The following is a 24707-nucleotide window of genomic DNA, read 5'->3' as shown; positions in this document are numbered from 1 at the left end:
CACAGCAAAACGTCAGACAAATGTGTTTTATCTAATGATGATGAATGAAGTGAAGAAATTGAATGGATTTTATTAAAAAAAAACTAACTAGTTCTTTAAAGCTATAAAAATAAGAACTTCTCACTGCACAGAAATCGTCTGCAATACATAAATATAGTGAGAAATTCATAAAGCCCAAAGTAAGCACGAAAAGCCCACTAAATCGCTTCCAAGGAAAACTATCTCACTAAGCCAAATGAAAAACAATGAAAATCAATCATAAAACTGGAACTTAGATCACTAAAGTAAAAAAGTTGCGCATTTGTCACAATTCTAAAATTAAAATGCCCCAATATCTTTCATTTTAGCCCAGCACAACAAATCGTAATATAAACTATCAACGGCATTTAGTGGGATTAACTTTTTGTGGCCGGAGACGGCACTCTCATAAATATACAAAAATCAAGAAAAAAAAAAAGCGAGAAAATGCTGCCCATGCACGCCCCATAAATAAAGCCATTAAAATGGAATTCAACGAATTTTCAGCGAGCGGCTAAATGCAATACGCCCAATCCATCAAAACGAGCGGAGATATTGTTAACAAAAAAAAGGCCGAAAAACAAGAAATGCAACCAAAAGTCTATTTTCCTTGTGATTTGCCATTCATTGTGTGCGCTATTTTTAATTTTCGCCCATCTCGCAAAGAACTTAAAATTGAACGTCATTGGGAAAATAGTGTACGTAGTGTGTGAGTTCCTAAAATTACCTTGACCGAGCGTTTAGAAAATAACAAAAGCCTATAAATAGATTTTTTGGGGGGGGAAAATCAAAGTGAGCGAAGCTGATTAAGCGCCACAGAATTTATGAACTTGACGTGGAAAATTTATATTGTAATTATTTAGCTATTTGCACGCGGCGCTTTTCACGTCATTCCCGTGGGGATCGATGCGATGGGCAATTGGATTCCTGGATCTCTCGCAGCTCTCGCATCTTTTGTATCTTTCGGATTGTTTGCTGACGTATCCAGCGGATCGCGAGATCGCCGCCAGACCGCCTGCTGACTTTGGCCAATTTAGGTCTTGTTTCCTTTGGGCGGCACACGTATTTGCTCTGCTGCTCTATTTTCTCTATTTTCGGCCAGCTGATTGGGCATTTTAGCCAATTTCCCCTCACCCTTCGCATCGCTGGCCATAATAATAATAAAATAAAGATGAACGAACGTATTTCTGATTTGTTTTGGTTTGCGATTCTTCGCTTTTGTTTTGGCCAAGTCTAAATATGTTCATCGACAAGCGTTTTTAAAATTAGTTCGTGTGAGCCACGCGTTTTATATTTAGAAGATTGCCATGTTTTTCGTGTGCGCAAAAAAAAAACATGAGCATTCAACATAAATAGCGCATATGAAGTACTTATCAAACACATTCGTGCAATCTATTTCCGATGCCATTTCATTTGACCCACTTTCACCAGACGACCAATCAGGCTGAGTCGAGCGGCTTATTCCTAATTGGGATTGCGCCGAGTTATTATTTATGAATATTCATGTTTGTGCCAAAACTCATAGAGTTTGCAATTAGACAAGAGCTTTGCTGCCGTGGGCAGCTGCTAAACAATTGCCAGAGATTTGGTATTTCGCTTTCCAAAATTGAGACTGACAAATTGGACAATGCAGAGAAAGTGTTAGCTGAAAATCCTGAAAAATATATATAATAAAACAAATCGAAACTGAATATTCAAACCAATACCTAATTTTCTACAATTTATTAAGACATTTAATTACAAGATAGGCTCATAGTGATGTCTTATAAATTTAAACTAAAGTTGCTAGATTTACGGCTCATAAACTGCCACACTCTAATCAACTTCAGGATTTTCCAAAAAACGGACTTTAGTGCCACTAATTATCTTACTAATTTCTTAGATTTTATGCACTTGTTTTGGAATACTGACAACTCATAAAAAACCGAAAATCAAATTTAATTCTCACCTCATTTTTCGCCGACCTCTCATCAAAAAAAAAGGGGGGAAAATGGCGCTGGAGATGTCTCTCTGTTTCTCTGATTCTCCTTGCCCGCCCCGCCCACTCCTCGTCCCCAACGCTCTATTTCAGCCAATGGAATATTTTTTGAGGGTCTTGAAATGTTTAAATTTCTAATTTGTGTCTCTGAACAACAATATTTCCCCCCTTTTCGCTGTTGACTGCAGCAATTTACGGCAACATGCCAAGATCATAAAGCATATTATGATGCTCATAAATTAACTGAAATAAAATATAAACGAACAGAAATCCACATTTTATTTATGAATTTTTACAACGAAAAATATACGAACTTCATTCGCTGCCTCGATTTATATTTTATGTCCTGGCAATTAGCAGGTTGGGAAATTTAAGCGCTATCAAAACGGTTACTTCGTAATAATTATATGTTAAATGTATATATGTGCGACAGAGGTATATAAATTTATTCACACCTCAAATCCAAAGCCGCTGACGACGCCCACTTGTCGATTGGTTTATGGCTCTCACCTATTTGGCCGAAACCAAAATGAAGTTGGCTTGCGTAATGCGCAGCAGCAGCAGCAGCAGTAGAAATTAAGTGCGTTTTCAAGCGGAGTGAAAACCCTACAAAAACCCCATTGGGCAAAAATAAAAATGAGAAACACAAAACAATTTCAGTAGCGAGGGCAATCCAAAGACTTGCCAACCAATAACAAGTGAATAGAAAGCCACACAGCCACAACTCAAGTGAATCTCATAGATACACTTGTATCTATGCGCTGGAGTGGAAGCGGGATGGCAGCAAACGAGTTGCACTGCCAGTCAATACGCTTTTAATTACAGCCTACGCGTGGCGAGAGCTGTAACTCAAAAGTTGCCCTAACAAAACTTTTCACCATTTACGGCAAAACGCGGACCTTGGCTAAAAGGACAGATAGACAGACTCAAGCTCGGCTTGGTGGCATTGATGGCAATGTTTGTTTGTTGGTTTGTTTATTTGTCAGCTTTTGGTTTTTATATATTTGTATCTGCATCTGTCGTGTATCTGTATCTGTGACTGTTTCTGTTTGTCTGCGCTGGGCGCGTGCCATGTGTCATCTGGCTTGCGACTCGAGAGTTGCGACTTGCGACTATCTAACGCCTCTGCCTCATCAGCCGTCGTCTCAGCAATTGACCCACGCACGTTCAGCAACGTTCTCAATGAGATAACACGGCTGAGGAAACCCACACATCTGTGAAATTGGCATATAGACAGATATAGATATCAATGCGATGTTGGATACTCAGATAGGCAGGGCACCATGAATCGAACTAAGCACGCAAAAAGGGTGAATAAATTAGCTGATCATGGCGTATTTTATCAAGGCTTTTGAACTTTAAGTTACAGAACCATGATCAAATATACATGTAATCCTTGAAATTACTTTATTAAATTATTTTACAGATATTTTATTGTAAGAGAAACCCAAGAAAAAACACTTTAATTGGTCGCAATCGCATAAAACATCACTATTTGACATTAAGCACAAGCTAAGACTTTTTATTAGATGTGTTACATGTGCCCACCTCAACTTTCAGCGGTAATTAGTTTGTTAAAACCACAAAAAATAAAAAAAAAACCATCAATGACTGTGTGCCAATTTATGTAGACGTCTGTGTTGGGCACGTTTATTGGAGGCCCGACCTGTCCTGGGTGCGCTGTCTGTGAGATACTGCCACCAAATTGGGCAAAAGGTGCAGTGCTGGAACAACCAAGTCATCAACAGTCATCACCTGGCAGCTTAGCTGCTCCTAAGTCACAAGAACGCCCCCCACAAGCGAATGGAATCCGAATGGCAGCCAACCAGCAAGCATGTCCATCTTTGGATGATCGGCAATCAGACAGCCAGGCAGCAGTCAGTCAGTTAGTCAGTCAGTCAGTTAGTCAGTCAGTCAGCGGACAGCGAATAATTTACAATGGCCACAAAAGTGTATTTTTAGATTGTGCAAACTATTCTCGTGGGTGTTTTGTCAGGGGCTGGGGCACCCAGTCACCCCTCTCGCCCTTCACCACATGCAATGCTCCTCGGGAATAATATAAAACATCAACAGAGCACACGAAAATGTACGGCGAAAAATTATAGAAATTTTCTGAATAGATTTGGCTATATTTAGCGTAATGAGTTTTCATTTTCCGCGCTACCGACACGATGAAAAGCACAAGTTTTTATTGGCGTACGTTGGCCTACAGGTGGCTTCTATGTACGTGGCCATTTCCCTTTGCTCTATTTTAACAATATTTCCCTGATCGGTCAGCATTATGTGAAGGTTAAAAATAATCGGTAGCGATGCGATTTGTATTTATTTTGTTTGGCAAAAAACTTTCACAAATGAGGCAAAGTTCTATTTTTGGGTGGGGGCGCATATATCTGTATCTGTATCTGTATCCGTATCCCTTGTGTATCCGCCAGATATCTGACGTACTCAGTTGTTGTGTGCCGCTCAACTTTTTGCCGGCAAAAAAGAAAAAAAAAAAAGAAAACATATCTTCAGGTGTTTATTTTTAGGTCATGGCGTGTGCTCCAATCAACATACACAAAAAAAGTGTCTCGGTTATTCTGGGGTTTTCTTAATTAACCCGAACCATTTTAGTTAACCCATCCATAAGCTTAAACTGTAAAGATTTTTATTCGAATTCCTATGCAGCGTCGCCCAAATTTTATTTTCGCACTATTTGCAACTGCAGTTTTGTTTATGTTTCGCAGTAAAAACATTTGCGGAATTATTGCCACTGCACATTGCACATTGCACATCTGACGTGCAACCTTGTCCTTAGCACATGAAAACTGTTGTTTCGTTTACAATGTGAACGAATGATAAACATATGAACCGAAATTCCAAATGCTGTCCATTTTCAAATCGGGCAGAAAAAGAACAGAGGAAAACGGAACTTACATACATTGTTAGTAAATTTGAATAAAATATGCCTAAGAACTAAGTTACTTAATAAATTAAAAGAAAATCATCCAAAACAAGAAAGGAAAATGACAGCAACATATATTAGTGCTATTAAAGAAATATATATTTTAAATATATATAACTATATTTAAAATATTTCTTGAGATTTTACAAGTTCAGTCAAGCACATAAATATTTTCCAGCAGTCACATAAATCAATCAACTTAAGAACTTGTCCATCTTATATAATTCTCACGAAAATCAGTCACCAGAACCTATGGTTATACCAGTATCAAACGATTCCACTGACGCGTATAAATGAACCGCATTTTATTAAGTAACTTCCAAGTTGATTGAAGATTCATGGGAACGTTTCCTCACTGGCCTTTTATATTCTCGAAAAGCTTTTAGAGCATTCAATTGTCCAAACTGACTTGTTAGAGTTCATAAAAGTGCCCAATTACCTCGAAATTGCCCAAACAAATCCTCAAGTGAAATTATTTAAGACAGATACTTGCCAAAATACTTCCAAACAATTTCCCACCCTGACCTTTGCTGCCCACCGTGAAAAGTATCTCGGATATGCAATAATCCCAGACATCGACCCAAAAACTGTCCATAAATGGTCAAGTGAATCATTTGTTTAGAAATTGGTACATTTTTGGCGGCCGGCTCATGCAAACGATTTTCGGATGGATCTCAGTTGTTTACGTCGATGCGAAAATTGCTATGTCTAATGGGCCGCAATTTTCGCGCACACTGATGACGTATTTCGGGAAATCATAACATTTGCCAGCCGCTAAAAGTCTCACACAAGCGCACGAATCGATGGATACCGAGAGATACTATATACACACACATACCAATACACAAATGGTCATGGTGTGGGGGGGTACCTGTTGTATTATTTTTACCTCAAGCGAGACCGGAGAGAATCGAAGTCGAAAAAGCGTTGCTTGCGCGAAGCGAGAGAGGGAGAGCAACGAAACTCACCACGGCGGAAAGGCCTGGCAAACTGTTGATTGGCTGGAGTGCGCGTGCGCGATGAAAATGGCTGCAGTGTAGGGAGGCAACCAGACCTACGATTGGATCAACATCGGGCCGCCAAACCGGCCGGCTATACAACACTCACACACACACACACATATATATACTATACATTCGAGACATATGACGTCGATGAGCAGCGAGATTTCCCCGCCGCAGAGAGCGAGTTTTTCGATTTCGATTTCGACTCTGAGGCGCGTGCCGCCCGAGCAGGGGCATTGCGAACACAGCAGTGTGTGTGAGCGAACAGCGATGTTGAGTTTCATTCATAAAAACCGAAAGAGGGCGCATCTCGTGCCTCAGTTGTGTTCGGACAAGCAAACGCGACGGTTGAAATAGAATTATCTAAAAAGCGAGCTAGCTAGCAAGAAATCAAGAAAGCCAATTCAGAAGCAAACAATATACAGATATATATGTTCAACGCGGAATATAAATTGAAAGCATCGTTTGTGAAGTGAAAGAAATAAGTTAGTGCCAAAAAGAAAAATATTAAAAAAGAAAATAAAGCATAGAAGCAATTTCGTGCTTATCAAAACTTAAACTGAAGTAAAAGTGAAAGGATATTGCGGCATTTGGCGACGGCATGAATGAAAGCCCACCGCCTTATAAGATGATTACACGAGCAGTGCTTTATTGATTTTTGCCTCGCAGTGAGAAAGAGAACGAAACTTTCGTCAAATTGACTGTGAAAATTTCACAGAACATCTAGGAGCGACGAAAAGCCGAGAAGGCAACAAAAACAAAAGAAAAGCCAAGGGAAAACCCTTTGAATTCTTCTGCAAGTGCCATTGCAATCCAGGTGGGTGTTTGTTGAAAAAGTGAAGCTAAGCCAAACATTTTAGTGACTCTCGATAATATATATAAGTTCTAAAATTGTGGTCGTTCCTTAAATTAAATGAAAAATGTTCTGTGATTCTGTTTGAATTATTGGTCAGCGAATTAAATTTATAAGAACGCTAAGAAGCATAAATTTAATTGCTGATTTATGTGAGCCGCCTTGTCGATGGGAAAATTCAATTTTGGGCGAAAAAACATTTTTGAGACTTCCTATTGGCATTTTTTCTAGAGTCCAGTTGAATTTGAAATAAATTTTTAAAAAATGTAAAATATCTGGTATGAAAGTATAAAGTTCAGAAGATTTCAATACATCATAAAGTTTGTGATTTTGTGTAACTAATTTAAAAAAAAAAAATTGATAATATCCAACATAATAATAATTTTGAAAAACCCCGAAGCTTTGGGTTTTATGAATAAATTTGTTAGTTTCAGAAGCCATTTGCTAATATAATCCTGCATCTCTTAGTATAAATACACTATAGCCGGACTATATTATTTTCTCAGTTTTAGATGAAAGATATAAAAATTCATTTAACGCATAATAAAAATTTCTGCACGTTATTTAGAAGGCACCTGGGCGCAGAGACACAGCCAAGCGGCAAAATTTACGACCTGCAACTATGTATAAACGAATTTATGTGGCCAAGCACAAGTGCAATCTGCATTAGCCATTTGCAGTTTTTGTAATTAAATTATTGTCATACACTTAGCGCTCAATTAAAAGAGCAATCTGCTCAGCTCAGTTGTTTACAATTTGATGGCAAATGTTTTTCGTTCGTCTGCATTCCACACATAATGCACTTAATACACATACATATCATACATATCCTCCGATCCGTCACGCCCCCCAAACGCCCAAAAGCTTTCCCGCTAATGCACTTCCTAGTTGTGGAATGGAAAAACAATTAGCAAAATGATTTACATGCAACCTCCCATAACCGAGCCATCATCTATCATCTATCAATCCCAAAGCTTTTCCATCGCTTTTCGTCGAATTTTCGTATTTGACCAATTAATTATGAGATCAAAACAAAAGGTGCCGACGCCTGCGATGAACGGGTCATCGTGGAGTTCATTTAACACTTGCCGCAGTTGCCAAATGGCACTTTGACACCAAGTCCCCCAGCTCCTTTGGATTTTCTCAAACTTTAAGTGACCCAAACGCGTGAAGTTGCCGTCGGTAGTGCGTTTTTTTCTTCTGGTTTTTCATGCGTTTTGGCTGCCAAGTCAAACAAGAAAATTTTCATTTAAGTGCCCACTAAAATGATTTCAAACAAAGAGGCGAAAAAGCAATCTTTATAAAAATATACATATTCGGTGTGGTGTTGTTGTCTGGCCCGCGGCTGTTTATTTTCATTAATTGTTCTCATGAGGAGGGAAAACAGGCAACCAGAGCTGTTGGCATGAAAAGTGTGACAAAGTGTTACGCATGCAAAAGACGGCGGCAAAAGATACATTTTCATGTTGTCCATGTTAACTTGTTGGACACTCCTGGTGAAGGGAGGTTGGTGGTGCACGGGGGATTGGGGATTGGGAGATGGGGTTCCTGCTCCCGCTGTGTGAATGATGGACTTTGTTGCCGCCCGGCCATTCCATCATCGTTTCGTTTTGGCTCCGTGTCGCATGCAACTTGCATGTTTTCTATCTATGTATCTGCAAGATACTTTTTCCCTCCAACACACACATGCACACACACATTTGACTAATGATCGCCATCCCTTCTCCTTTAAACGTTTCTCCAATTTCTCCTCATATTAATAACAAAACATAATAAGAAAACAAAGCAAAAACTTGTATTATTATTGTTATTATTAATTGAGATATTTTTTTTTTATTATTTCGTGCTGTGTACCAAGGCTGTGAATGCAAATCTGTCGACATTTGAGTACCGTATAGTATTGCACAAGATCCCCCGAGACAACAAACTTGTAGTTTATTTTCGGAGCCGTTAAGTAGCCAAAGGTCGCTTAGTGCGTCTCAAAATTTAATCCTCAATGAGGTCTTCAATGCTGCCAATGAAAACAAATGGTTAAAAGTCGAAAAATAACCTGGGACCTGGGGGTCAGCCATGGCCTATCCTATGCCCCTTCCTCAATTGCCAAAGCAAACAAATTGGCGCCCATCTATCCGATTGTTAACACTCTCGAAATAATAATAATAGTAGTTAGGGGAGGGGGGTTAAAAAAAAGAGCGTATAGAACTCCAAGTGGAACTATGGAAATGGCTAGAGTTATAGCGACAGCTGCAACCGGTTTGGCAAAACTTAATTAAAATAATATCAACATAACAATTTTTTCATGCTCGGCGCTTTATTTTTTTTTTTTCCTTCTTCCTCATCGAGCCGTTAAATGTATCTTTCGGATATCCATCTCACTCTGGCGCACAGCCACTGCCAATATTCATTCATGGCAAAGAGATCTTGACGTGTGTTGTGTTGGTTGTCTGTCCTACTACACTAAAAACAAAATCAGGAAAAATGCTATGCAAAAATATGCAGAGTGAAAGAAGTCAGGGGATCCGGGCCGGAGACAAGATTTACAATATACATAAACGCAGACGTCGGTTCGAAACAGTGGCACTTGCCTATGACGAACGTTGAGCCGGAAAAACTCTAAATGGTAAATGGGCGCCAAACAAGATCTCCAAAGCGATTGCGCTGGTAGTCAGTCGAAGTTTAACTCCACAGCCAATCGTAATCTTCTTAGGCAGTTGCCACTGTAGATAAGCAACAGCATCGCTTGCCGTTGTTGGTTTTTCTTGATTTTTTTTTTCATTTAAGGGAGTGTCAATTGTTAGCCAAGTTATTAAGAACCACAGGGGAAGACAAAGACCGGGCCAAGAAGTCCAAAGAGGTGGCAGTCGGGCTCGATTCGATGCTCTACTCCAACCAGTTTTTCAGACTTTGAAAGGTTCGAGGTATTGGATTTTATTTCGGCCGCCCGCGGATGATTCATGTGGCAAGCCAGTGAAGAGAAAAAAAAACAAAAAAATAATAAAGGCAGATACAAATCTTTGATCGACTGTAAAAATTATTGACTCGGGCGCATAATTTTATGAATGAACAAAACACAAAAAGCCACAAAGCACAGCACGCGCGGGCTCAGCCAACACAAATGTGTATCTACAGCATGCGGTGTAAATGTATCTGCATCTGTAGCTGTATCTGAGTCGGTATATCTGCGGCCCGACGTTTTTTGAATGTAATTTCACTCGCTGCCCGTCTCGAGTGCACTTTGCCATGGAAATTATGCGTGAAATCAAATGTAAATAAAGGAGAAAAAAGCAAAAGTGCCAAAAGCGGGACACACTCTTCCGCCGATGTTGCCTCTTCGTACATCCGACAGATACGCCGTGGCACGGTAGTTATTTTGGCGCATAGCTGCCTGTCAACACAAGTGCACTTGTAATGCAAATCAACGCGGTCAAGCCTTTGCCACGGCGGAAAAAAAAAATAAAAAACAGCACAACAAAAAACGGAAAAAACTAAAAATAATAAAATAAAACAACACTCGAGTGCCACGGATGACGCCACATCGAATGGCGGGGGAAGACCCAGTGCCGCAAACTCGTTGCAGATGGCAATCGCAAATTCGGTTAGTTTATCTGTGATAAACACACATAGCCATATCCATAGCCATGGATAACTGCAAAATAAATAATAAGCCAAGTTTATGTGGCATTTGTTTAGAAAAATTGGCCAGCCACATCTCTAATTGAGAGACTTGCATAAGTTCGCGGCAGTGGATTGCATAAGGTCACCGAATGACCCACTTCCCGGAATCGAGGTCCGAACCCAAACCTGTGGGGTGACGAGGATGACAATGATGATGAAGATGATGAGCCAGCCATGGGAAAGACGACTGTTCTACTTCTCAGGGCTTGGAGCTGCTAAGTGCTTAATCGATCTTAATTTAATTGCCTGCGATCGCAATCGTGGGCGCAGGCAGGAGGCGAAAGTCTTTGCGACAGATCCCCAAAGACGACAACTCGATGGCAAATTAAATTGTTAAGTAATTTCGCCACTTGATGACCCGAAGTACTCACTACTCATTCACCAAACGGGTTATGCAATCGAACAGCTGTCGTGGCAAATCAATTGAAAGCCAAAGTGCGCGGCATTCGCAATTATGATTTTGCATGAGTCCGTCTGCGGTCAGCAGCTTTGATTGCACTCGACATTTCGTCTTAAATTTTAATAGAAATATATCAGTTCGAAAAAATTAGTTAGAAACTATAAGCATAACTTAAGTATAAATTCTAGTTATAACTTTGCAAACTTATATTTAATACCTTAGTTGAAATTCTGCTTAATATTAATTCGAATTTCTTTCTTTTTGTTTGCAGGCGGCGTAGCCCCTGGAACTCCATCAGCGGCCATGATCATGGAAGGGCTTGAAACCCTGGTGGCGCCAACGCATCACGCATTCCTGCTCACCGAGACGGCCGCGGCCGCCCACTTCAATGTGCTGAGCTTCGACACCTGTCTGTTCAAGACGAGCACGGCGGCCCAGAGCAGCGGCAGTCCGTCGACGGCCACCTACCTGAGTCCCGCCCAATTCGGCGGCAGTCATCACGGCGGCGCCAGCACCAGCAGCAACTCCCAGAACTCCTCCTCGACCGCATCCTCGTCGTCCTCGCTGCTCCACTACACCACCGCTTCGGCAGCTGCCGCTGCTGCAGCCGCCGCCGCTGCATCCGCCAACAATTCGGTGCTTCGTGCCCGCAACCAGACGGCCACGCCCACCCAGGGCGGCAGTCCGGGACACGTGGCCGTTCAGCCCAGCGCCACCGCCAGCAGCGGACGCAGCTCGGCCTCCCATCTCAGCCTGCTGAACACCAGTGGCCAGCACAGTCCCACCTCCTCGGCCGTCGAGCAGGTGGAGGCCCACAAGCAGCTGATCGAGGCGCTGCCGGGTGACCTCAACACACCGGTGACCACGTCCAGCGATATTCCCTCGTTCTTTGGACCCACCACCGTCGTGGAGCCGCCGCCCATTACTGGTGAGTACTAAAGACTATGCAAGACTTGGACTGGTAGTTTCATAAAGAAAGATCTTATAAGAAATGTACCATAATTAATACAAAAAAACATCTTGAAATCATCTTAAACTTGTAGAAAGTTGAAGTTGTACTTCATAGTACTTCACAATTGTAGTTGGACACTTACTTCAACTATTGATAGTTAGTAGTTAGTCGTATCTGCTTAGAAAGGAACTTCCGTAGCTTGCCCGATAAATACCACGATCCTCGAGTGGAGTTAATTTAGAACGTAGCGAAAGTACATATATATTCCTTGTCAAGATAGTTCAATATTGTAATACGGCCTATAAATCGTCGACACAAAAGCCTCAAAACATTTATAGAGTTTTGCCTGCTGGCTGGCTGCGCCCCACTATCGGTTGGGTAGGAAAAGTCTGGCCGTGAGTTTTCTTTATCTGCTGCTAATGGATGCAGCTTGCAGCTGCCACATACTGCAGTGGCAGCAGTGGCGCAGTTGCAGTCCGCATGGAGTCCGCAACTAATCCGTTGTCAGTCCTAAGTCTCAACATAAATCAGCTCGAGCGGAGAGCGCAGAAACTGTCGTTATGCTGGCCCATATCTTGACTTACTTCTGCGCCACTCCAAAGTATCTCGGCTTTGTCTTTCACCGGACGACTTACCACACAGCCGCAAGTTCAAAATCGAAAATAAACATTCGAAAATGTTGAAGTACCAATTTTTGAGGCATTTCTTTATTTGCACGTCTTCTGATTTGTTGATCTTGTTTTTCAATTTTGGATTTCTTTTTTCGTTATTATTTTGAAATTTTGTTATTTGGTGTGTGCGTTTGCCTTAATAAATTCGTTTCGTATTATTAAGTTATGAGGCATTTAAAGCGGCCTCCAGCCAAGAGTTTCTACATGTATATACTTTTGGTCTTTGCTCACATAAATATAAATTAATAAAAATGTTGACATCCCAATGGCTATATCAGCGTATAGACTTCACAAAATTTATGTCATAAAATTTTCAGTTTTATTTTTGCGCTCACTTTTCATTAATGTCAAATAAAATTGAATTTTGCAATGATCACGGCGCAGCGTTCTCATATTTCTAAGACTGCATAATAATAAAAAAAAAAAGAAACAGCAACAACATCGCTTAATTAATCTAGAGAAGGCAACAACAGCGGCGCATGTATTAAACATTTCCGTTCAGTGTCAATGTTTCGAGCGCAATTTTCTCACTAGACGCTGCCCCAAGATACGCGTACCATATCGGACTTGTATATATATATACATATGTATATATATCTACGGACATATGGAGCTGCATTTCTAATTGAATTAAGGCAAAGCAAATAAAGTATACTAGATTTGCTGCTGCTGCTATCAAAAACAATTGAGTTTAATTGCTCTTCTCTTCGCTGCCACAAAAGAATGACAAATTTTCGCCAAGAGCGTGTAGATCCATTGAAAATGCATAAAAGCATATATCAGATTCATTTGTGTCTAAAATATGTTTTAGCTATAAAGTTTGCCAGAAGCCAAAAAAATGTCACTCGTAAATTCTGGCCACAACCCACGCAGCGGCGACTTCTTGGCCAAAACGCTAAAGAAAGAACAGCGAAGCAGCAGAACGGCAGAAATCATAGACATGGGCAATTTTCAAATGAAAATCCATTAAAACAATTTGCATGACAATGATGGAGCGGCATTTAATCGCCAAACTTGGCAAGCTGGCGAGAAACTGCTGGCCATGTCTCACTCGGATTGGAGGGTTTGGACGAGCTGGTCGACCAAGGCTCCACATTGGCCAGACTGGAATGCGTCTGCTTTCGGGCCTGTCACAAAATTAAACATAATTTGTTGTCAACTTTTTCTTCTTTCTTCTTTTTTTTGTTTGTTTTGGGGGCACACATACATAATTTGCTTTGGCTTGCAAATATATTTTATGGAACAATAGAAACGCTATCGCGAAAATTTCTGTGAATCCCAATGCATTGCGAAAACCAGATTGATGTCGCAGCACATTAGGCGCATTGCAACTCAATCAATATCCAGGCTAAAGCTCAAGTCCAAGCGGCATTAATGACGACAATCGTGAGCAGTAAAAAAAGGGGGAGGGGGTAGGAGAAGAGCAGAGCTGGAGAAGATATATTCCCCGCCTGGTAGCCGCGTAATTAGTCTTCTCGCCGACACTTTTGCTGCCTGGCCCCCAATGGCAACTGGCAGCTTCTGCACTTCTGCTCCTCTGGACTTCTGGGCACGATGAGCGATGAGCGATGATGCGACCTCCCGTGTCGTTCGATTTCCGCGAAATCAAAGCGCGCCCAGCTGCAGTTGCAGTTGCCCAGTGCCAATGCCAATGCCGTTCGGGCGAACTGTGATTGATATCGTTGCAACAGCAACATCAGCAGCAGCAACACCAGCAATCAAGGCTTTCAGGGCAATGATTTACTTTTTCATATAACCCAAATATCAGCCAGAGGGTTTCATTCTGTCATAATGCGGCATGGAATTCTTTAGAAATTTATGCAAAAAACAAAACAGATCTTAGGTCCAAGAAATATGGCACTCTTATGACTTTTAAATCAAGGATGAAAGTATCCCTAAAAGTAGAACCACTCAACTAACTCAAATATCCTTTGTCTCTCAATTGCAGGTTCCATCGAATCCGAGGATCTATCTTTGGAACCCCAGGTGATATCTGTAGCCAGTCCCGTGTTGTCGCATTGCAGTCCGTTGAAAGAGGAGCGCAGCACTCCGCCAGCATTGGCCATTGTCAAGGAAGAATCAAGTAATAATAGTTGTAATATGTACCCACAACACAACAACAACAACAACACCACAACATCATCATCAACAACCACAACAAGCAAACAGACAACAAGCGAAAGCAACAACAGTAACACCGAGTGCGTTGGCTCACCAGGCAACCATACACAATCACACCAACAGCAACAACAACAGCTGCAACACAACAACACGAGCAGCAACAACAGCAACTGCCACCACAGTCACCAACAGCAGCAGCAGCAGCAACAACAACACATGAGCTCCCCGCAACATCAATACCAACAACACCAAATATTACACCAACAACAACAATTGCCAAATCACCACCATCATCACCATCACCACCACCACCATCACAGTCAGCTACAACAACTCCAACAACAACAGCAACAACAACAACAGCAGCAACACCAACAACAGCCGCTACACCAACAACAGCAACTGCAACACCAGCAGCAGCAACAACACCACCAACAACACTATCAGCAACATGCCATTCAACACCAGCAATCACAACAGCAGGCTAGCAAAATCTCATATCGTGGCATTTTCACCACCACAGGCAACGCGATGAACGCAGCAGCTGCCGCAGCAGCCGCCGCAGCACAGCAGCAACACCAACAGCAGCAGCAGCAACTTCCCTCGCCGCAACTGGGCGTCCTGGCCGGACCGATGTCTCCGCCCTCAAATAGCTTGGGCAACAGCTGGGGCCTGCCCAGTCCGGACAAGACCATGTTCCAGCCGCCCCTGTTCAGCCTGCCCGCTCACTATGCCACCATGCAGCAGCAGCAGCAACAGCAACAACAGCAGCAGCAGCAGCAACAGCAAGCGGCAGGAGCTGCTCCCTCGCCCTACGACGATGGACGAGCTGCAGCAGCAGCGGCGGCACAGCACGCCGAGCTCTTGGGCTTGACCATGGATTGCACACCTCTCTTGCTGAAACAACCGCCGCCAACTTACGCCGGAGCCTCCGCCGGCTTCCCCGGCCTGGGTGACCTGCACAGCAGCCACGAGCAGCAGTTGCAACAGCAACAGTATGTGCGATCGCAGCCGAAATACCAGTGGCTTGACTCACCAGCGGACTATGCCCAGCAGCAACAGCAAGTGCAGCAGGTGCAGCAGCAGCAGCAACAGCAGACTCTGGTGCTGCCAGGACCCACTTCATCCGCCAGTTCCAGCAATGCCGCTCTGGGCGTTTTGATACCCAAGCAGGAGAACTATCCCGACATGCAGCCCAGCTCGAATGGCACGGGCTATTCCGGCGGATCCGGTGGGAGTTCGGCGGCAGCTGCTGCCGCCGCTGCTGCAGCAGCAGCAGTGCAACTGGCCGAGTACAGTCCATCCACCAGCAAGGGACACGAGATCCTGTCGCAGGTCTATCAGCAGAGCACTGTGCCCTTGAAACTGGTGCCCGTGAAGCCGCGCAAGTATCCCAATCGCCCCAGCAAGACGCCCGTGCATGAGCGACCCTACGCCTGTCCGGTGGAGAACTGCGACCGTAGGTTCTCCCGCTCCGACGAGCTCACCCGCCACATACGCATCCATACGGGCCAGAAGCCCTTCCAGTGCCGCATCTGCATGCGCAGCTTTAGTCGCAGTGATCACCTCACCACCCACATTCGCACCCACACCGGCGAGAAGCCCTTCAGCTGCGACATTTGCGGCAGGAAGTTCGCTCGATCCGATGAGAAGAAGCGCCATGCCAAGGTGCACCTGAAGCAGCGCATCAAGAAGGAGAAGGTGCGCGGCGAACAGCAGCAGCAACAGCAACAGCAGCAGCAGCAACAACAGCAGCAGCAGCAGCAGCAGCAGTTGCAGCAGCAACAGGAGCAGCATCATTTGAGCCTGCAGCAACATCAACAGTACCAGCAGCATCACCTGCTGCACTCCGCCGATTTGGCCATAGTCACCTCCAGTGCGAGCATGTAGAGACTAGAGAACTCGGCATCCAGCGTTGACCAGGCCAAGACTCCAACTCCAACACCAGCTCCGGCTGCAACACAGAAAGTGAGTCTGGCCCTGGCCCTGGATCTCGACGAGAGCGCCTTTCCCTTCGAGCTGACATCCGACTATGGCACCCTGTCGCCGCTCACCAGTCCCAGGCAGTTCAATTACGTGTGGGTGGGCCAGGACTCCAGCCAGCCCTTCTTCTACAAGGACAACGTCAGCGTCCAGGAGAAGTAGAGCTCATCCGGGGGCAATCCGTCGAGGGGAATCAATCGCTGATGCTGAATAATCACTTAGTGTATACTAAACTGTAGTCGTAGGAACGGGGTTGTGCTATCAGCAAAATCTATGCAAGACATTAAATAGTAGAGAAGATACAATATGCTACAGTTAGCCTAGATAATATTTCACACATCCAAGAATGGTCAGGATAGGAAATCGAGATATCGAGTAATCATGAAATTAAGAATCAAGAAATCGAGCAAGCAAAACAGAGTTACTAACCATACAAAGCCTAACTAAAGCAAATTGATGATTACTAACTATATTCGATGTAATTGAAATGGGAAAATATTTAACTTATGTCTCTAATACTGTGATCTCATGTGTAATAATTATTAATTTTAATTTCTTTACATAACTGCAAGTAACCAGTAATAATTTTAAAAATTATAATCCTTTCGCCTTTGCCTAGCTAATGTTCATTTTATAAAAATGCTAACACAAACAAAACACACAAACACTAATTTATTGCATTTTAAACTAATTATACATATACGTATGTATATCTATTATAATTATTAACTTATTATCTTAAAGGTTTAGATTTAGGTTTTAACATACAGAATACACGAAAACGAACAACACACACAAATCTTAGCATATCAGTTTTTCCTCTAAGCATTATAAATTGCATAAGTTCAAAACAAAAGTTACTTTTAAAATCGGAAAATGAAATTTTCGTGTGCTAAAAACGAAAAACTTGTTTAACGGAAACGGAAACGAAAACTTAAAATTGAAAATTGAAAAATGAACCCAGTGTACTTCCTTAATTGATTCGAAATCAAAACGGCAAATGGAAATGAAATGTTATTATACATTATAAATACATATATTTATCTTGAATACGTTTATGTTCAATCTACTGTAGAAAAGAATTTCTTCTTAGTTCGTAATCGTTTATTTTAAGTTTAATTAATTTTTATATTATTAGTTTACTTTACCTTGCAAAATATATAACAATTTTTTAAAAAACATATTTCATTTGTGTTATTATTTATTAGTTTTCTTCGTTTTCTTTTCAGTTCAAAATTGATTTTCAAAACCAAAAAAAAACGAATGGTGCATGCTAAGTAGATGGTTTCGGCTCGTAGTATTTGGCAATAAGGATCGCATAAAACGTTAAGAACTTCGTAGGTGTAAGACAATAGAAATATTGAATACGCAGCAGTACAAGTACAAGAAATCCAATCCAACAGTCCTAAATTCGAACCTTATTCCAAAAACTATGTATTTTCCATAGCTTTACGAACTTTTGTATGGCTATGAATCACACAGTATACCTATAAAATAAGTATAAATAAAATTAGATAACGAAATTTTAATGCTCGGCTTATTCTGAATGAGTCTGGCGCCTCAAAAATGATAGCCTAACGAACTTGAAACGAAGTAGAAAGTGTGGAAAAGCACGAAAAACGCAGAAACCGAAACAGAAACTTAAATGAAACTCTTGTGCCACTTGACAAATATATTTGTTGATGTATACATACTCGTACATACATAAATGTAGCGAGCAACGATAGCTGAAATACGATAGTAACGAAAGTAACGAATGGTTTGAGAATGTTTTAAATTCGGATTTATTTTATAGCAAAAACAATGGTGAACATACATATATTTTGCATAGCCGCTAAAATCAGTCACAAATTAGCATTATAACTAGGAAATAGGTGAAGAAGGGCAGTGCCAGCATTGAAAACCACTTCCCCAAGGAGTTTAACATTAATCTATATATTTGTATTGAAAGTTTGTCATTTCTTAGCTAGTCTATAGTGTTCGAAGTAAGTCACAAAGTATCCAAAATGCAAATGAATGTGTGAAACTTATGTGCCATCAAGAAAATAATGAAGCTTATAAAAAGAAAAAAAACGGACAAAGGAAAAATAATAATTATACCTAAGAGAAGATTTTGAAATTTTAAACGTTGTGATTTATATTGTTCATTTGATGCATGGTTCAGTGTTAATAACTATTATTCAGTCATTTATCCAAACGGGCGAGGCTTAAGCAAATTATATCCATAGGTGTATTTAATTGTGTACATAAGTAGATGGATGTGTTTATATCTCAAGTTGCTTATGGACAGTTTTTCTTCCATATATATACATTACATATATATATACATTACACGAATGTAGAATTCACTTGGATAAATGTATTTTATTGATGCATTCTTAGCTAGACAACAATTATTCGTAGCTAAGCCAAATACAAATTCAAATACGAATACATTTAATGCTCAAACGGTGAGGCAGCTTGCAAAGTGTGTTTTTGTAGTTTTCGCATTGCAGTTCAAATATAATTTGTTTGTGCGTTGAAATACATAGTAATCTAAGTGTTTATTAATGTCCTTTGTGTGCACATCAAGTATGTTACTTAACTACCATTCAAATGAGTATACCCAATACCGAGAGGCTCTCAATTCGCAAACTCTAATTTCCAAGACTGTCTTTGTGTTTAGATCGTTAAGTCTGTCGAATCGGTTCTATCATCCAAAATTGGGGCAGGATCCAACTGCTCCACTATATCAGTTCGCTCTTATAAATTCCACACCTAAAATATGTATATCCCTAAGCATAAGTTGATATTTTATGTCAAAGTAAACTAACAATATTCAGATTATATATTAAATACGTGACAAAAAAACAAATATGCAAATTTGGCGAAAACACCTTTTGAACCAATTAAACAAACGAAATTTAAAATTGAACCAAACAAACCGTCTTTCCATTTTTTATGTATGAATGTACATATGTACATCTCGCACGTTTCGGCGAATGGATTTCGCTGTGGTCATATAAATTAGTTAGGCATTCGTTTCAATAAGCCATATCGTGGCCATATATAGCTGCGAAATGCAGCCCCAATAAAAAGCGCAATAAAATTGAAAATAATAGCCAAAGCTGGCCACAAGACGACGACACGGACGATATATGCCAGCACTCAAAACTAATGAAATGTTCCAAACTCCAAAGCGATTGCAGCCACCAGCAGGAAAGTCGCCTGACCAGAAAGAAGCGTAACGAAACGAAACGCGCCAGTCGGTTCCTCTGGTGATTCTTCTCCTGACCAGCGCCGCTCACCTGTTGCCACCGATTCCGATCCCGATCCCCAAAAGAGGAGCAGGCCGGCTGGGCTGCCAGCCAGCAGCGACAGGCGCATGTCGGGTATGAAATTCTTCAGTTTTCCCGGCTGCCAAAGACGAGCAGCCAATGTCTCGGGGATGCGGCCAAAGTTATGAGCGCAATTCTATCGTAAAAATGCAAAAAGGCCACCAAAAGTGGTCAGCCAGCGAAGAATGCCAGATGCTCTTACGGGTCCACGGAAAATATGAAAACAAATTACACTGCATTGTTATTTTATGGAGCTAATATTGCGTTTTATAATGCAGATATATCATATATAAAGAGTTCTTACTTTTTGTAGTTTCCACACAAACTACCAAACCAACTACTTATACATTTTAAATGGAATGTAAAATAAACATGGGTTGTATTTAAACAAGTTGTTATTCAACTTTTCAAATTTGTTTTATTTTTATTTTGATTTTTTTAGTTTTATGCCTCGAACAGGTGTATCAAATTACAACAAGTTTGCTCATTAATTCACAGAATATTGGCTTCTGAACAATATTATAGTTTCGCCAAATGTGATAAACTAAAAAAATTGGCGCCCTCTGTTTTTGTTGGCATGAATATTTAACTACACTGATAATACAAAACTAACTCAAACAATTTATGAAAATGTAGTATCTTTTTTAATAGAAATCTAAGGCATCTTTTGCTTACAAACCCATTAGTAAATTGGGAATTCCTCTTCGAATAGGGCATGAAAATGCAAAATGCTTTCACGGCTGCGGCTTCCACGTCTTCGGCCTCTCGATTGCCACAGTTAAGGTTCTTCGCCTTGGCCGAAACTAGAAATTCTTGTCTGCACAGCAATCATCATCGAACGAGAGCAGCAGCAGCAGCAGCAAAAGCCGAGGAGGTAGGTGGTGCGAGAAGAGCTGGAGGAGATCAGACTGGAGGAGCTCGAGGAGCTGGAGGTTCGCCTTGTGATTTGTGGGCTTGCGGTACAATTTGAGCCGCGAGCTGTGGCTACCAATGGCCAGTTGTTACCCGGTCGCAGTCTTGGCTTATGACAGGCGCAAACAAAATTATTCGGAATATAGAGCCGGCGAACAGTCGGCGGTAATCCCCATTCTTTGGGTCCAGTTCTTGGATGAATCCCTGGCCATTCAGCCAGCTAGCCGTTCAGCCAAGGTGATGAACTGTCGGCAGTCTGGGCAGGATAACACACATGTGTAGTTGTCGTCTTAAGTGCGCCTATTTGACATGTTTAGGTGTTTAGATGGCATGCCCGATATGCACCAAATTGATTTCGATTTGATAAGCTGCCACATTTCATCTTAGCCATTCGGTAGCTTCAATATATGGACACCAATATGGCTTATCGCTCGGTACCGAGAAGAAGATACCTGGCTGAGAGACCAGAGATTCGAAGGTGGATGTGGCTATGTGACTATGTGGATTGGGAAGTGGACCAACTATCTGCCAGCGAGGTGTCGCTGAACAGTCACTCAACAACCGGGCGCAAACTATCGCAAACCGGACTGCCTCTTTGCAGCTCTTAAAACCACAAAAAAAGGACCGGGATTGGAGGAATGTCATGCAGGCAATCTCCATGCTGCCTCGGCTTAATATCTTTGCTTAACTGCTAATGAGTTGCCGTTAGTGATTTATTTCGTAAATAAATAGAATTGCCAGCAGTTAAGCCAAGTTCAACTTTGCATGCCACATGCAACACACGACATCGACACGAACTCTACTTGACACACTGATCGGTGCCGAAGCTAAAGTTGAATGGCAATTGCAGATGATAATTCGCTGCTGGGAAGTTCTTCTTTTTTAAAATATTAGAAAAAACTATTATTGCCTATATTAGATTACTTCTTCTGTTCGGGTATAAATGGATTAATTGACTCTAACTTAAAGTTCATTAAGCTATGAAGATCTCATTCTTGTTTAAATACTGCTATGTATATTTCAGATTGAGTCGGCAAACCTTAGAGTTCTTCAGCTACTTTCAACTAAAGCCTGAAACACTTCTCTAACCTGGTGAGAACCCGCATTCCCAGACTCTGGATCTCTAGGCGTGCCCAAGTTAGGGAAATGTCAAGTTGGGGTTAGAGACCCCAGACCCCTCGGTGGTCGGTAGCGTAGTGCTATTAATAAGCCCAGCCATATCGCACTGTCTGCGACATTTGACTAATTGAACAGCTCTGATATATTATGGCCAGATCAGCGAAAGTTGGCATAGCCACTAGAATAGCCGCACACACGCACTGCATCTGCATCTGCGTCTGGCCTAATCAAAACTAATTCATCATGGGTGCTGCCGATGCATTAGCAGCAACTCCGCGCTAAGGGCACCGGGATACGGGGCACTGGGAGCCATCGAGTGGCCAGGTAGCCAAGTAGCCGGATGGCTACCTTGCCCCAAAAGTATTCCCCAAGTAGCGCGTATCTATGGCCACATATTTCATCGTCGTCGTTGTCATCGGTCGTTGTCTCTTCCGCAACTCCAGGGAGGAGCTCGCAGAGCTCCGCGATGCACAGAAGCTTTCTTGGCCATAAAGAAACTAGATCAATTTAATTTGTTTTCGGTTTTTTCCTTTGCTCCGCTGCACACATTTTCGTAGCGAACTGGGCCCGAACCACTTTGGAGACACTTTGCGGAAGCGTGCCACTTTGTCACAGAGCATTGTGCCGCGGGCGTTTTGCATTTGGCCAAAGGCGCCGCTAGACACTCGATACTGCTGAACTTGGTGGAGCAGTGGACCACTGGACTTGGTAGTACTCCCGCAGAGATGTCAGGCTTCTAGGCAAAAATGTAGCCAATTTTAGCAGAGTAAGAACTACAAAACTACATTTTGTCACACATTTTAAGATATAGTTTAAAGATTAAGGTTTTTGTTAAAGCCCAGTTGGGATTTTCCATGCCAATATCCATCTCCATGCCGAATCTGGTTGGGATCGTACTATTCGTTAGCAAGTTATGATCACTCAAAGCTGAATAAAGGGTATCTGATAGTCGAGGCATGTAAATTTAAAATATTTTGATCAGCAGATATAAGCAGATTACCATTTATTTCTTACTTTCATATATTAATATTAGAAAAATCTTAATTTTTTAATAGTAAAATATTGATATTAGCTCGAAAAAGGCTAGAATGCCAGCGCCGTGCTCCTTGGCCAGCGATCGCTGGAATTCCTAATTAATGCATTGCTCGGGCCTTCGGGTCCCGCCTGCCTTATCAGTGTTTGTAATTAGCGCATTTGCATTAAAAATAGCAATAATTTCCCATAAAAGAAATGCCCATACATACGTACATTTACATACATATATATTAAGGCCTTTTGCCTCCTTCTTTCGCTGCGGAGCTACGCAGTTGGTGCTGCTCCTTTGGGTAATTATTGCGAAGTGACAGGAAGTGGCACAGAATTAAAATCGAAGCATTAAATATATAGCTCACATATCGCCAGTCGCCTGGCAGACATCAATTAAATTCGTCTATCGTTTCAGCCTCCTGCTAACTGCCGCCCCACATCATTGGGCCCCCGACTTTTCACTCGCTCCCCGGTAATTAACCATACCTGCCCGGTGATTTTCCGCAGCCAGAGATGAACTAGTGGCTTTTACGAACGACACGGGTAAACCAGGTCTCTTAAATCGCAAGTCCTGGCATTGGAAACTTAGTTTATGCTTGTATACTAAGTTTTTGTACAATAAAGATGGCTTCGTAGATATAAGACATAGTAATAGTGGTCCAAACTAAACTAAACAACAAAAGTAACACCCTTTTTAAGCAATGTTACTAATGTAGTTTATGCAAAGAATTTTAAAAGTAAAATATTTTTAATTAATGACTTGGCCAATGTTTGTCACATGAAAATCGTTTGGTCATATCTTCATATTCCAATTAATCTTAAATCCGGCCACGGCAATTATGCTCACTAATTAATGGGTTTTTAAACAAACTTGGCAACGCGTTCTGCTCACGTTTGCACCAATTATCAAAGCCCGGACCACGCCCCCCACCGCCCCTAGAGTGAATGAAGCTAGGCAGGCGTGCACTTATTGATTCACAATTAATGTTGATTATCGTGATTGCATAGACCGACCATAGAACCGATCGATCCAATAGCACGCCCCGAATTTTCACAGATCCAAAACGAAGATTGGCGATTTAGGCTGATATCTTCAGGTGCTTCCTCAATCTCTCAAAAAATACCGATGATGAGTCTTTACGTGGCGATTTATATTTTTCGACCCCGCCGATGATCGCAAATTCAGTAGCCGTTTCGACTGCCTAATGATGGACCCCATTGCAGGAGCCAATGAATTATTACGCTAACCACAAGCCATGTTAGCACAACTGGTCCAGAAGTCCATTATTATTTATGCGAAAGCCTGCCAACGGTTGATCGCTCGATCGCATGGATCGCCTGGATGGCGAAGCCCCTCGATCTTCGATCTGCACAATCCTCTATTTTCGATCGGCGATCAACAGCCGCCGTTAACCGAACTACGCGGCCATCAATCATGAAATTATTGCCGCTCGATTTGGATTTGCATTTGCATTTGAGTAAAGAAAAGGAATCCCTCAGATAACTCAGTTGTTAAAGATAGTCAGAAAAATAGAATAAATTGTTAAGTAAACATATTAATTAGGTAGGAAATTGCACATTAAGTATGGTATTAAATACTAGTTACTTCGAAAATCATCTTTCAGCCTTGAAACTCCACTTTCTACTGGCGAACCCTTTGTGTTAAAATTAATTAATGGCTGGTTCAATTAAAATTGCAACATGCCGTTGAACAGGAGACTGCGAATGTGATTG

The 24707-nt window shown here is 41.7% G+C and overlaps 1 protein-coding gene across 3 annotated transcripts in view; it reads left to right on the top strand.

Moving 5' to 3' along the window:
• LOC6727621 (hormone receptor 4) overlaps window positions 1-19441 on the top strand; it is a 40776-nt gene extending 21335 nt beyond the window's left edge. Inside the window, exons 3-5 of one of the 3 annotated variants that reach the window (XM_039294695.2) lie at window positions 11144-11800; window positions 14444-14578; window positions 15140-19441. In XM_039294695.2, the coding sequence (XP_039150629.1) occupies window positions 11144-11800; window positions 14444-14578; window positions 15140-16506 (2159 nt within the window). In that variant the 3' untranslated portion in view covers window positions 16507-19441. Of the gene's footprint in view, window positions 1-6170; window positions 6762-11143; window positions 11801-14443 lie in introns of those variants that run through there. The other 2 variants (XM_039294696.2, XM_044923424.1) reach the window with 2 other exon arrangements.
• Window positions 19442-24707: the final 5266 nt, after the last annotated feature.

This window comes from Drosophila simulans, chromosome 3R (assembly GCF_016746395.2).
Source record: "Drosophila simulans strain w501 chromosome 3R, Prin_Dsim_3.1, whole genome shotgun sequence".
In the NCBI taxonomy this organism is placed as follows: domain Eukaryota; kingdom Metazoa; phylum Arthropoda; class Insecta; order Diptera; family Drosophilidae; genus Drosophila; species Drosophila simulans.
The sequence above is the reverse complement of the archived record's forward strand: the minus strand, read 5'-3'. Positions and strand labels throughout refer to the sequence as shown.